The 15,859-nt window shown below is 45.4% G+C and overlaps 1 protein-coding gene across 12 annotated transcripts in view; it reads right to left on the bottom strand.

Annotated features, from left to right (window-relative positions):
* LOC124114595 (calmodulin-A-like) overlaps window positions 1-15,859 on the bottom strand; it is a 208,107-nt gene that overhangs the window by 97,354 nt on the left and 94,894 nt on the right. Inside the window, exon 1 of one of the 12 annotated variants that reach the window (XM_046475247.2) lies at window positions 15,082-15,256. The exons of the other annotated variants lie outside the window; for them this stretch is intronic. Within the exon in view, the coding sequence (XP_046331203.1) occupies window positions 15,082-15,159 (78 nt within the window). The 5' untranslated portion in view covers window positions 15,160-15,256. Of the gene's footprint in view, window positions 1-15,081; window positions 15,257-15,859 lie in introns of those variants that run through there. 12 annotated transcript variants of the gene reach the window in all.

Here is a 15,859-nt window from a genome sequence, read left to right on the forward strand (position 1 = left end):
AGGGCACCAAACTCCGACTTTAAGCAGATGAATGGCCAACTCATTTACAAATATTTAAGTTCTTTCAAGAACTGAGTCTCGTGGACTCAGCGGTGTTATTGTGGAGCGACGTCTGAGATGTCTATGCTCAGATTTGTCATGATATTTGGAATGATAATACTCCCATAATGCATCTGTGTTTACTAGCTCCACCGGATATTGAGGTCTGGAACGGGCTTTTATCTCACGACAAGACTTATACAAGAGAATCAATCCTCAAATATCACCGATTACCAACCGTGGAATTATCTAGTCAATGGTAAAACGTTCATAAATCCTGGGAAAATATTTTCCTTCATCGACTGACATCTTTGGTTTGTTTTATCAGCGGCGTAGAAGGGATTCGCAATCTTATATCAATAAGTAGGGTGTTTATACTGGTTCTGTGATAATGAGGCGACAACTATCTCACTGACCAGCCATAGTGGTGCTTAGGTCCAACATGACACATCATCCTTAAGGTCACATGGTCGCTTAATACGCTTGTACAAGAATGTAGAAACGAGTTCTGCTGAGATTGGTTGGTTGGTTTGTTGTTTTACACCGCGCTCAGCAATATTCCAGCTATACGACGGCGGTCTGTAAATAATCGAGTTTGGACCTGACAATCCAGTGATTGATATCATGAGCATCGATCCACGCAATTGGGATCGATGACATTCATCAACCAAGACAGCGAGCCTGACCACCCGATCACGTAAGTCGCCTCTCACGACAAGCATAGTCGCCTTTTGCAGCAAGCACGGGTTGCTGAAGACCTATTCTGCTAAGAACCATCAGCATTGTGAATATTTCTAGGCAAACTTTTGAGCAAGTCGGCAACTTTATCGGAACCGATCTGCACGATAAATCAGCAGAGATATAGCACTTTTCGGTCAATAAGAGATATAAGTGGGTGAGTGAGGTTTTTAACACCGCTTCACACCGCTGTTTCATCAATATTTTAAGTGATGCAGATCTCTGACGTCCACTTTGTGAAACCCAGGAGCGGGTGTGGTGATGACAAATTAAGAATCATTAATCAGGGGAATTTGGAATTCGAAAACATAATGCTCTGACACGTCAAAGGGACAGAACTCTGCACAGTAAATAGCTAAGCCTCAGACGACTCGGCCACCCGAAGCTCCTATGATCGATAATGCTGCAGTATTACATTGGGGAACTTGCGCGAGTTACAATGGCCACCCAGTTGTTACTGGCGTCAAACTCGCTTGGGATGTTTTAGAAAAAAAAAAAATTGTCCCCGACAATTATGTTAAAAAACAATTATGCTTCAGACTGTTAAAAAAAATAAGTTTTTCTTAAAAATAAATTTAGGCTCATATCTTTAAACTAAAAAACCAACAAAAAAACCCAACAAATATCAGGTTTTGTACCAGTAGCTGAAAAAAATATCTCATCTCGATACAAATCAGTTCACCGGGACTGTGACCTCGAGAACTGATCACAACAATCCTGCAACTTTTCTTTGAAGGGCAAGATAGGTTTATGCCACCAGTAATATCAGCCTCACGTGTTTGGCTTAAGGCAGGTATGGAAATACGTATGTATTATTCAAACTAAGATGAAAGGTGTAACACATTTATAGATATAAACTTAAAGTCCCCACATATACTGTGTTAAGTTGTTGATCAACTGTTGAATATGGACATATGCCTATTTCGCACTTTGACACTTGCATAATAACCCTCCAGTGTAAAATGTGGCGGTGAGGTAGCCCAGTGGTTAAAGCGGTTGCTCGTCACGCGGGTTCTATTCCCAATATGAGAATCTGTTAAGCCCATTTCTGGGGTCCCCGGCCATGATATTGCTGGAATATTGATAAAACTATACTCACTCACTCACTCTAACATACAAGGACATATCTGGAATGGGTGCTCTATCACTAATAAATTGTTGAGTGTTCAATTTGCAATGACTTCACTTCCGGTCTTCTAAAAATAAATTTCAAGCAAAGCCTTCCCTTTTGCAGAAACATGCTTCGCGTTTACAGGTTTCCTCTAGTTTAGTATGGCGAGAGCCGTTGATATTGGCAATGCACATGCGTTTGTACCAAAAGGATTGGTTGATTAGAAGCTCCACACAACTGGAACATAAACACGATTATTGTCCATTTGACACATTCCAAATTCGGTTTCGTTTGTATTTGAAACAGACATTATATTGAAGGAGGAAATTGATTTATTCCTATAAGACTGAACATGCGCCAAGGGGCGCTCTTGCTTGAGAAAGGTCCCCGCCTCGACCGAACGTTCCTCGTTGAGCAGACATGTTCCGTTAAAAGGACACGAGACAATAACGATATCCGAAGAGATCACACGACAACGGTTATCGCCAAAAAAGCCACGAAACCCCATGCCACGCTCAATAGTCGTTATCACAAGAATACCACGTGCTGATTGAGACCAAACGAGATTTGATTGCATAAACTTGAAGTATTTCAGCAGTGAGTAAAATTCTGCCAGCCAAATGGTGATTGATTAGTGGAATTTAGCTCCGTATCTATCGGACTTGATTACCTTGTCCGCCTTCAAATGCGTTAGTCTAATCAAGTAACCACACGGCTTACATGTACTACAATATCAACAATCAGCGCCCGTTGTTACTCAGTAAAAGTAATTAGCAAATAGCTGCTGTGCATATGGTAATCAATCAACTTTCTACGAGACGTGTGCGACATGTGCAAAAACCCCGTCTAACTTGATGCAAACTTGGCAGCACTGCTGAGTGGCGTATGTGCATAGCAACACACAGCCGATAACAGAGCTTGGTGGCAACACACAGCCGATAGCAGAGCTTGGTGGCAACACACAGCCGATAGCAGAGCTTGGTGGCAACACACAGCCGATAGCAGAGCTTGGTGGCAACACACAGCCGATGGCAGAGCTTGGTGGCAACACACAACTGATAGCAGAGCTTGGTGGCAACACACAACTGAAGGCAGAGCTTGGTGGCAACACACAACTGACAGAAGAGCTTGGTGGCAACACACAACTGAAGGCAGAGCTTGGTGGCAACACACAGCTGACAGAAGAGCTTGGTGGCAACACACAACTGACAGAAGAGCTTGGTGGCAACACACAACTGAAGGCAGAGCTTGGTGGCAACACACAACTGACAGAAGAGCTTGGTGGCAACACACAACTGAAGGCAGAGCTTGGTGGCAACACACAACTGATAGCAGAGCGTGGTGGCAACACACAACTGAAGGCAGAGCTTGGTGGCAACACACAACTGACAGAAGAGCTTGGTGGCAACACACAACCGATAGCAGAGCGTGGTGGCAGCACACACAACTGAAGGCAGAGCTTGGTGGCAACACACAACTGATAGCAGAGCTTGGTGGCAACACACAACTGAAGGCAGAGCTTGGTGGCAACACACAACTGACAGAAGAGCTTGGTGGCAACACACAACTGATAGCAGAGCTTGGTGGCAACACACAACTGAAGGCAGAGCGTGGTGGCAGCACACACAACTGAAGGCAGAGCTTGGTGGCAACACACAACTGATAGCAGAGCTTGGTGGCAACACACAACTGAAGGCAGAGCTTGGTGGCAACACACAACTGAAGGCAGAGCTTGGTGGCAACACACAACTGACAGAAGAGCTTGGTGGCAACACACAATCGATAGCAGAGTGTGGTGGCAACACACAATCGATAGCAGAGCTTGGTGGCAACACGCAACCGATAGCAGAGCTTGGTGGCAACACACAACTGACAGAAGAGCTTGGTGGCAACACACAACTGATAGCAGAGCTTGGTGGCAACACACAACTGATAGCAGAGCTTGGTGGCAACACACAACTGAAGGCAGAGCTTGGTGGCAACACACAGCTGACAGAAGAGCTTGGTGGCAACATACAACTGATAGCAGAGCTTGGTGGCAACACACAACTGACAGAAGAGCTTGGTGGCAACACACAACTGAAGGCAGAGCGTGGTGGCAACACACAACTGAAGGCAGAGCTTGGTGGCAACACACAACTGATAGCAGAGCTTGGTGGCAACATACAACTGATAGCAGAGCTTGGTGGCAACACACAACTGACAGAAGAGCTTGGTGGCAACACACAACTGAAGGCAGAGCGTGGTGGCAACACACAACTGATAGCAGAGCTTGGTGGCAACACACAACTGACAGAAGAGCTTGGTGGCAACACACAACTGACAGAAGAGCTTGGTGGCAACACACAACTGACAGAAGAGCTTAGTGGCAACACACAACTGAAGGCAGAGCGTGGTGGCAACATACAACTGACAGAAGAGCTTGGTGGCAACACACAACTGATAGCAGAGCTTGGTGGCAACACACAACTGATAGCAGAGCTTGGTGGCAACACACAACTGAAGGCAGAGCTTGGTGGCAACACACAGCTGACAGAAGAGCTTGGTGGCAACATACAACTGATAGCAGAGCTTGGTGGCAACACACAACTGACAGAAGAGCTTGGTGGCAACACACAACTGAAGGCAGAGCTTGGTGGCAACACACAACTGACAGAAGAGCGTGGTGGCAACATACAACTGACAGAAGAGCTTGGTGGCAACACACAACTGACAGAAGAGCTTGGTGGCAACACACAACTGATAGCAGAGCTTGGTGGCAACACACAACTGATAGCAGAGCTTGGTGGCAACACACAACTGAAGGCAGAGCTTGGTGGCAACACACAGCTGACAGAAGAGCTTGGTGGCAACATACAACTGATAGCAGAGCTTGGTGGCAACACACAACTGACAGAAGAGCTTGGTGGCAACACACAACTGAAGGCAGAGCTTGGTGGCAACACACAACTGACAGAAGAGCGTGGTGGCAACATACAACTGACAGAAGAGCTTGGTGGCAACACACAACTGACAGAAGAGCTTGGTGGCAACACACAACTGACAGAAGAGCTTGGTGGCAACACACAACTGAAGGCAGAGCGTGGTGGCAACATACAACTGACAGAAGAGCTTGGTGGCAACACACAACTGAAGGCAGAGCTTGGTGGCAACATACAACTGACAGAAGAGCTTGGTGGCAACACACAACTGAAGGCAGAGCTTGGTGGCAACACACAACTGAAGGCAGAGCGTGGTGGCAACATACAACTGACAGAAGAGCTTGGTGGCAACACACAACTGAAGGCAGAGCTTGGTGGCAACACACAACCGATAGCAGAGCGTGGTGGCAACACACAACTGATAGCAGAGCTTGGTGGCAACACGCAACCGATAGCAGAGCTTGGTGGCAACACACAACTGATAGCAGAGCTTGGTGGCAACACACAACTGACAGAAGAGCTTGGTGGCAATTTTTCATCGTAAGAGGTTCACCAGCGCTGTTACAAGCGACACAAAGAGTGGTGCTTCTTCCCGAGCTTGAACATTGGTACACTCGCACTGGCACCAGTACGCATGATGCAAAGATATCCGCATTGGGGGAAACATAAACATCCAATGCATTCAATAATGTACAATATAATTCCAAGTGATAATGTCACGGGGGTTGCTATTCCACCTCCGTGTCTGCATCAGCTCGCGTCTATAAATAGTTCCACGATCACAATGCATGGTTAGGGCTACTGCAAAGTTGTACGGAGCCCTGGTGTCCTCAGTAAAAGATACGGAGACAAGCTGAGATGCTGGCTGGCACTTTTCACCGTTTTAGTTACCACCGGCGTTTTGGATCCCTGGTACTTGAACGTGTTGGTTCCAATATGTCAGAATCTTAACGCCGTGCAATGGTGTTTTACAAGAGAGGGAATTCGGTTTCACGCCGGTTTTAGCAATATTCAAGTCGCATCACCGTAGGGGTGAGCCAGGAATTTGCTTCACACATCCTACCCATGTAGGAACCGAACCCGGGTCCACTGCGTAACAAGTGAACGCTTTCACCGCTGGGCTATCATACCGCCCCGGCACATCCTACCCAAGTAGGAATCGAACCCGGGTCCACTGCGTAACAAGTGAACGCTTTCACCGCTGGGCTATTACACCACCCCAGACGTGTAAAGATCCGGGGTAGAATAGGGGTAGAAACCCATGCTTGTCGTAAAAGGCGACTATGCTTGTCGTAAGAGGCGACTAACGGGACCGGGTGGTCAGGCTCGCTGACTTGGTTGATGCATGTCATCGTATCCCAATTGCGTGGATCGATGCTCATGATGTCAATCACTGGATTGTCTAGCTGGTCCAGACTCGATTAGTTACAGACCGACCCAATGTCATATAGCTGGAATATTGCTGAGTGCGGCGTTAAACAACAAACCAACCAACCAACAAACAAACAACAAACGTAGATGTCAAACTAAAGAGCGAGTGTGTATGTTTTTTTAAAGCCACCTCCATGTGGGGAATCATGACGAGCGAACGCTATAACATCTAGGCTACCCACCTCTCCTAAAACTGAGGAAACAATACACTATTCACATAAGCCCTCCGAGGGTTGAGTGAGTGAGTGCGCTGGGTTTAACGCCGCTTTTAACAGTATCCCAGTTATATCACGGCGTGTCAGCTTAAAGTGGGAGGAAAGCCCGAAGTGATGCAGGTCTCAGACGTTTACCACTTCGGTGAAACCCACAAGCACGGGTATGGCGCTGACAAACCAAGAAACATAATTGAGGCGAACCGGGATTCGAACCCACAATCATAGGTTTCTGGCGGCGCCTAAGACGACTGGGCCACCCGTGCCCCCTCCGAAGGTTTATGGGTAGCTTCAGTTATATACACCAACTAAACTCCATCAAAATCTATGCTCAGTGACTGGAGATGGAAGCAAATCAGTGAAAATCAGGCGTAAATCAGATCGGGATCGTGATGAGAGATAAATCATGCATGGACGGTAAAAAAGATGCCCTATAATCTGAACGTCAGTTACCGTGACTCGTGCTTCTCCCGGAATAGCCAATACCCCTAGGGCCGGGATCTGTATCTGGTGATACGAATCGATACAATACAGACATGAAAGTAGTATTATATAAACCGGCAATATATCCCTTCAGATGAAGACACCCTGCGATCAGTTATTTATGGCATTGCGGGAGCCGACAGGAAGGTCTGAAGGACTGAAGGGGAGACACGAGACATTGATATTGTTCCAACTTCGCAGCCCGACTGAAGTAATTAGCTTTACTTGTATATATCTAGAACAAATACTGAACAATCTGAAAACAAAGTTCATAACGCGAGTCCTCGACAGAAGATGAGAATTCACAACAACGACCAGCCAATAAATCGTAACACGTTTTAACCCAACTCCAGACGGGTATTACAGTCTTCTGCTCTAAATAATTAAATACGAGGAAGGTGACAGGGTTTTTAATAGGGGGTAGCAGAAGGTGGCCTCAAATTCTCACTAATCTGAGTGAGTATGGTTTTACGCCGCTTTTAGCAATATTCCAGCAATATCACGGCGGGGGACACCAGAAATGGGCTTCACACGTTGTACCCATGTCGGGAATCGAACCCGGGTCATCGGCGTGACGAGCTAACGCTTTAACCACTAGGCTACCCGACCGCCCCCTCACTAATCTGAAGAGGGTAGGGTGACATGTGGTGTAACGTTTCTGTGACCGGTGAAAACTAATTGTGTGTACTGAGTAGGTGAGTATGGATTTACGCCGCTTTTAGCAATATTCCAAAAATATCACGGCGGGGACACCAGAAATGGGCTTCACACACTGTACCAATGTGGGGAATGGAACCCGGGTCTCCGGCGTGACTGCCGAACGCTTTAACCACTGGGCTACCCCAGCGGCCAAATTGTGTGTATTGAAGTTGTGAGGTAAAAAAGGGAACCAACGTCGTGTTCAAGATCATTGCACTTATATAGCGAAATGTGTTCGTGCGCAGGTGCGGACTAATGCCGGTTTTATAGTAAGAGCCCACTGAGATACCAAGCTGCAGTTTAACATGGATACCCCACTCACACACAGTATACTGACTCCCCTTAACGCCGAGCGACAGTCAGGGTAACAAATACCATCTTTTAACGGTTTTTCGTATGATGCAGCCGTGGATTGAGCCACTAGCTCCGGGCAGACGCTCTCTACACCACACCAAACAGTAGATCAGTAATACCTATTCTGTGCCTAAAATGCCAAGCACCCTCCAGAAAATGACATGGCTGCTCCCTGTGGATAATCATAACGTCACGGTAACCCTGCACTGGATGTGCAGTTAATGACGTCCAATAGATGAAGAGTGAGTGAGTGAGTATGGTTTTATGCTGCTTTTAGCAATAGTCCAGAAATTACACAGTGGGGGACACCACAAATGGGCTTCACCATTGTACCCATGTCGGGAATCGAACCCGGGTCTTCGGCGTGACGAGCGAACGCTTTAACCACGTGCACCAGGCTACCCGACCGCCCCTAATAGATGAAGAAGACAGCGGCGCATGCAAGCAAAATCTACGATGCATGAAGCAGAAAATGGGCGTATTGAACTTCGACAAGTTCCGGGCATTAAAAAGCATGACGTTGCGCTTTTGAGACAAGCGATCCCGACATCCTTTTAATGTTCAATGACGAGTTGTGTGATACGCTCACCGAAGCATGGAACGTTGGTTCTGACTGCATTGAATAATACAAAACGGGCCTTCAATACTCGTTTACAACAATGAGTGCGTTAGTGGTTTTTAACGCCGGTTTATGCCTCTACCCCTTAGGCCTCTGAACTTATTTTCGAGTCACCCGTAATGATTAAATGAATATGATTTTACGCCGCTTTAGCAATACTCATGCGATATCAAGTGATTGAGTGAATATTGTTTTACGCCACTTAACAATATTCCAGCAATAACACGGCGGGGGACGCAGAAATGGGCTTCACTCACTGTACCAATGAGGGGAATCGAACTCGGGTTATCGGCGTAACGAGCGAACGCTTTAACCACCAGGCTACCCCACTGCCCCAGCAATATCAAGGCGAGGGACACGAGAATGTACACATGTGAGGAATCGAAAACAGGACTTCAGCGTGACGAGTGAACGCTTTCACCACTAGGCTACCAAACACCCATTACCCGCAATAAACATTGAACCAGTGTCAACCATGGCGAAACACATGGAGTGAGTGAGTGAGTGAGTGAGTGAATGAGTGGGTTAGGTTTTCCGTTGGGACGAACAGAATTCCAGTCACATCACAGCCAAATGTCTAGGAAAGCCAGAACTTGTACCATATGTCCCGTATTTTTTAAGGTGAACAATTGACTTGCCTTTGCATGTGGTTGTGACGGGTGCCACCGTTTGGCAGGATACGCTCACCTTTTCGCGAACACGTGGTATCAACACTGCTTGATAGTGATTCATAAACACATGCTTATAAAAATATCGGAATCGTGCAATGAACTTGATATTTCTTACGATTATGACAAGGGTTTTGTCGCTTTTACTTACTTTTCAAATAATAAGCAGTAAACAGATATTTATGTCGATTATCAAGACGGTATGTCAAATTAACCTGATTTCTTAGCGCCACCAGCGGGGTCTTGTCAGAACGGGTACACTGATGCGGGCCAGGTATTACAATCGGGCGAATATGCGCGTGTATAATTAACATATACTCGAGACCTAAGTGTCATGTAAGTATATATACACGCCGTAACGAAGGTCAGTCGTCAGAACATGTCCGCCAGTCGCAGCTAAAATAAAGCCTCAGTTTGTCAAAGCTGTAGACATAATGTCAGCCCCAGTCACATGACATCTTTTAATCGCCCAATATGTCAGAGGGAGCTGACAGCCATTAGCCTAACCCGGCGTTATCGCGCCGCGTGACTGACTCAAGCCGGCAGCAAGGTCGCACTCAATTGTTGGATAATTGGCATAATGGAGGGTTCATGGTAGTCTACGGTGGTTACGACAATTGCCTTTACGTCATCGCTCACCGGGGGGCGCTGTTGATACTGGTGTCACAAATCAGACGTATCTTTTAAAGTTTGTAGTCATTTATATATGTACCGGACTTTGTTAATATGGATGTAATGAGTCACGTACTGACATGACGTCACACAGTTACAAGATTGCACATTTAGCCGGGTGTGGTATGCGTGATTGCACATGTCAGCAAAACTGAAACTCATAACCAGATGATATGAGTGACTTAACTTGAATACTGTTCAAAGCGGCGCTAAACCCAACTCACTCACTCATTGATGTGAGTGAGTGAGTTGGGTTTAACGCCGCTTTTAACATTATTCCAGTTATATTTCACGGCGTGTCAGCTTAATGTGGGAGGAAAGGCCGAAGTGATGCAGGTCTCAGACGTTTACTACTTCGGTGAAACCCACGAGCATGGGTATGGTGCTGACAAACCTAGAAACATAATCGGGGCGAACCGGGATTCGAACCCACAATCATAGGTTTCTGGCGTACCCAAGGGACGCAACTCTGCACAGCGAATCGCGGCGCCTCAGACCACTGGGCCACCCGTGCCCCCCATTCATGTAAGAAAAAGGTCAAAGGTGCACCGCGGCTTGTCCAGGCAACCCAGTGGTACATAGCTTGAGCAACTTTCCATGACACATTGCCAGATTTATAATCAGAGCATGACATCTTCATGCAGGCCGTGCTCAGATATATTTTTGATTACTTATCAATATCATTTGTTTATTGTTTTCCGCCGCACTCAGCAATATTACAGCTATATGACGGCGGTCTGTAACTAATAGAGTCTGGGCCAGACAATCCAGTGATTGAAATCATGAACATCGATCTACGCAATTGGGATACGATGACATGCATCAACCAAGTCAGCGAGCCTGAACACCCGATCCCGTCAGTCGCCTCTTACGACAAGCATAGTCGCCTTTTATGGCAAGCATGGGTTGCTGCAGACCTATTCTACCCTGGATCTTCACAGGTCACTTATCAATACGAGGACGATGGTCAGTAGCGTCCCTGAGCAGCCATCATCATGGGTTCGAATCTCAGGTTCGTCCCGATTGAGACCCTTGATCTGAGTCCCAAACTTGCCATTTTGGATTTTTACTAAAGTTAAGCTGACACGCAGTGATATATCTGAATACTTTTCAAAGCTGACTCACTACTTATCAAATCACATTATTTTCACTGGTCTAATATTTTATGTGTATTTATATAAATATATATATTTCTTCTTATTATTATTGTTGAGTGGGTGAATATGGTTTTACGTCGCTCTGAGCAATATTCCAGCTGTATAAGTGCAAAGGACGTCGTAAATTTTTCTTCACACATTGTACCCATGTCGGGACTCGAACCCACTCCTTCGGTTAAATTTGAAGAGCGAACCCTTTAACCACAAGACTTCCCCATCGCCCATGTCGATACAACACAATCTCGTTGCAACCACGTACATGTACCCAACCACACTTCATGTTCAGCTATACCGCCTCCGTTCGATCCCCGGTCGCGTCATACCAAAAGCCGTTAAAAGATGGTACTTGTTGTTACCCTGTCTAGGCTAAAACAAGAACTGGTCGGCTCGGAGTCAGTATACTGTGTCTGAGTGGGGTATTCATGTTAAACTGCGGCATGGTATCTCAGTGAGCTAGCACTATAAATCGGCATCAGTCCGGACTAATACAAGCAGCCACACACACACACGTGCATGCACGTCGCTATATAAGTGCAATAATTTAGGACGCAACGTTTAACCCAATCTTACCTCACCTAATGTTCAGCTAACATCCAGAATAAACATCTGGTTCCACAAATTCATAAAAAAAATTCAACTAAAAGGTTATTCAAACAGGCCATTACAATATTCAACCATAATAAGTTTTACAAGAACCACTATACCAACATCAAAATAGATCTTAATGTAATGACATGCTATTTAAGTGTTAATACAATCTATTTCAACACACAAGGCACATATGAAGCAAAGCTGCGCTTCGAAATGCAATCACTGTCTGAATCAGCGGACATAACGGAACCTCGAGATGGGAAGTACCTGGATCAGTTTCCCAGGTAGGAACTCGGTAATTGCAAATATTCCCCCAGGTTACTAGAACACGTTAGACAATAGTGATATACGGGATATATATATCCCATCCAGAGCAGGCGCGGCTGTTCGCGTATATATCACTCGCTAGCGTATCGGTATTACTGTTTAGCTGATGTGATACTCGAGTCGTTTATCCTTCATTTATTCCATGGCTTGCTATATATAGTATTCATTAGACTTTGACGACATTCAACCGTGGAATAAACGCAGTGATATTTCACAACTGCTCTTTGAAGACCGGCTCTGCGATGTGACGTGACAGGGAACGGGGAGATTTTATCTGTTCAAAGAAGGACATATATATACCAGGCCTGCACCAGTGTACTGATGTTTGCTTTTCTCTATATCAAACGACTTGTATAAATAATCAGCTTCGAGATAAAGGAGCAATACGTATTAATAAATCAGCGACAGTGCTTGTCTGTCATGGATTCCTTTGTGGTGAAAACACCAGTATCGACCTTCATGTTCAGGTGGTTTCCTTGCGGGGACTCGAACCCGGATGAACCTAGGTTTAACAAGCACTCTGTCCACTCTGCATCGTATCGTCCGCCTATTCTGAGTGTGAGTGCATCAGTTGGGTTTAACGCCGTGTTTAACAGTATTCCAGTTATATCATGGCATGTAATTAATGTGAGGGAAAGCCCGAAGCTCGAAATGATGCAGGTCTCAGACGTTTACCACTTTGGTGAAACCCACTAGCACGGGTTTAGTGCTGACAAGCCTAGAAACATTATCGGCCATTCAAGGAAGATAAACCATCACAAATACCTTTAAAAAGCAAGCATAGTTGTTTCAATTAAGCACAGGTACTATAATACCCTTATCAAGCAGTAACAGGTACTAGTACCCTCATAAGATGAGGTGAAATGGGGTTTAACGTCGATTATTACACTTATATAGCGACGTGCAAGCACGTGTGTGTGTGGCTGCTTGTACTAGTCCGGACCGATTTATAGTGCTAGACCACTGAGATACCATTCCGCAGTTTAACATGAATACCCCACTAGGACACCCTATACTGACTCCGAGCCGACCAGTCCTTGTTTTAGACCCCCAATGCCGAGCGCCAGACAGGGTAACAACAAGTACCATCTTTTAACGTCTTTTGGTATGACCTGGCCGAGGATCGAACCCCGGACCCTCCACTCTCCGGGCGGACGCTCTACCACTAAACCACGGAGGCCGCCCATTATCCTAATGTAGCAAGCACGGGTATTAATACCTTTATCAATCAAGCACAGGCATTTATACCTTTATCAAGCTGACGCTTGCTTGATAAAGGTACCAGCACCTGTACCGAAACGTCACGTTAAAAGAATATAAAAGTTGAAATCCATCCCTGTCAGCCCTGTCTTCGTACGAGCGCAATAGAACAAACAGTGGGTGAATCAGTCTTGCACAGCATCATCAGCTGGTCGACTCCTGCCTGGCTGTTGACCCCCCAGGCCTCCTTCCCTCAACATGGAAACATCCACTCCAGGTCCCGGAGAGATCTACATTGCGAGACCTACATTCGGCGATAACATCCACTTATTATGTAATATTGCTTCGTACTTGACAACACTTGCATAAACGTGCGTTCAGAAAGACGTCATTGATTGGTCGGAGTTCTTATCGTAAATGTTCGAAATGTTCTAAATAAATGGTATTTCCTATTATTGGGATGCTATTGAATCTGACTGAGACGTCTACGTTCACCCCCAGGCCTACATGCGAGTTCCTCGATTGATTACATTCCTTAGAGTTAATCCCGGCAGAATCAGAATAATTAGGCGTAATTCCTTCTAACGTATCTCACAAAGAGTTTCATAACATGCTACGGCCTTTGTCAACCTGTTATAGGACTTTCTTAATCTTAAGCCGCATTTGCATGCATATAGACCTGAGTTTTTTAGCACATACGAATGCAAATTTGCTGTTCGTTATGTTAATTCACCCCTGTATCAAACGCGCCTACCTTTGAGACGCTTCAGTATTGAGTACACACACGCGGTTAAACATATACCTTAATTAGCATCGCAGGTAAATATACAGGCATTTCCTAAATTAAACCGCTGTGCGTTGTGGCGAATTACACGCATTATTTCCAGCACCTTGGGTATTTCCTCCGTCTGCATTGACGTTCACAACAATGCGGGTAGTCTCTACTGCGGATCACGTCAACGACGGCGTAATCTCGTGTGATTTACTCCATTCACAACTAAAGCCTGTGATCGCCTTACGGAACATTTGGTCCCGCTGATCGACCTGGAGTGATTAGTAGGCGTGATACGGGTGATCATATGTGATACTTGGCATCACAATGTCAGTGACCAGACGTTACAGTTCGTATCCCACATTACCATGTTCAATTTCACGACTGTGATTTGAATGAAGACATACGATCCTCGGACATAGTAGAGTGAATATTTATATGGTCTGTTCACAACTACATAGGAAGCGCTGACAGTTTTAGCCTGGGATTGCCCGCATGTCGCGTAGCTGTGTCTGGGATGTGGCCTGGTATCGACCTCTTGCTATGACTGTCAACCGGTGACCCCTGTTTATCAATACCACACTTCAGAATACAGAAAATATATCAATGTGCCTTAAAGTGCCCGAATAGTTCCGATTGTGACGAATCATTCCGAATGTGCCCGAGCTATGAGCCAAAGGATCACTTTGACCTGTTTGTGAACAGATGATGCTCCAGTTTTTTGTATTAACGAACTGGGGAGCTAAAAAACATCCAACATCATAATTGAAATCAGTTCAAGCATAATTCTGTTGTGGAATTCTGAAGAATTGGGTGTAGTTTGGGTGAGCTGCTAAATCATCTTGAAATCATATAGTGTGTGTGACATACTATCGTCATGCAGTCATGTTTCATCCATAATGTCCCACCATAGCGTATTGCAAACAGGTATATCACTCTCAAATATTTCAGTTCATATTAGAAACGTTTACATATTTGAAAGACGTTTGACAGTTTCAAACAATAGTCATTCAACAACACACACATAACTTCAGATGTTTGGGTGACACAACATATACAAATATACACTTAGCAGTATCTAACTCACTCTCTTGTTCTCCTTTCCTCGTTTCCCATCAACGCCAGCAGAGAGCATATCCTCCACTTCTTTCACCATTGTGATCATGCACTTTTCACCTTCTAGATCTCCACCTCGCTGTGTAAGACAGGATACGGGGCTCTCGGGTTTATAGTATACATGACCTAGAAAACTACCTACATCCACAATTAACTCTCATCATGTGACCAGCTGGTTAGAAAGGGAGGTAACTGCTGTGTCGCGTGGAAAGCTATTTTCAGATTTTCGAAGTCTCGTGACCATGACGAGGTTTGCACATTAATCAGCGCACGTGGCTTTGCAGTGCATTGTATTGACATGCAGATAGAATCCCGGTGGAGCAGAGGGATTGCTCGTTTAATCAGTTTACTTGACTCGGATATTCAAATAGACCCATGTTTCTTTTACAGCAAATGCAAGTTCATACCGTTTGATTTCAAATTTCAAAGGTGAATTGCATTTATCAAAGTCGTGGTCATATCGTTCGGTCATTATTCGCACATTCGTTGCCAGACTAGTAAAGGTTTCCTGTCTGACTGAGCGGTAAATCTCAATAACAGAAGCAAATCAAACTCGGATTCTGGGAAACCGATGCGGAAGTCGCCTCGGCCCCGTGTTAAAGACGCACGTGGAACACATCAGATGTAGAAGAGATTCAGAAACCATTCCCTCAATATGTACAGACCTGTCACAGGCACCTCGAAAAAAAGTAATTATGCAAAAAATAACCTCATAGTTTCAGACTTCATGATGTAAATAGAACTGTTTC

Source organism: Haliotis rufescens, unplaced genomic scaffold (assembly GCF_023055435.1).
Source record: "Haliotis rufescens isolate VD_foot unplaced genomic scaffold, xgHalRufe1.0.p SCAF_1, whole genome shotgun sequence".
In the NCBI taxonomy this organism is placed as follows: Eukaryota; Metazoa; Mollusca; class Gastropoda; order Lepetellida; family Haliotidae; genus Haliotis; species Haliotis rufescens.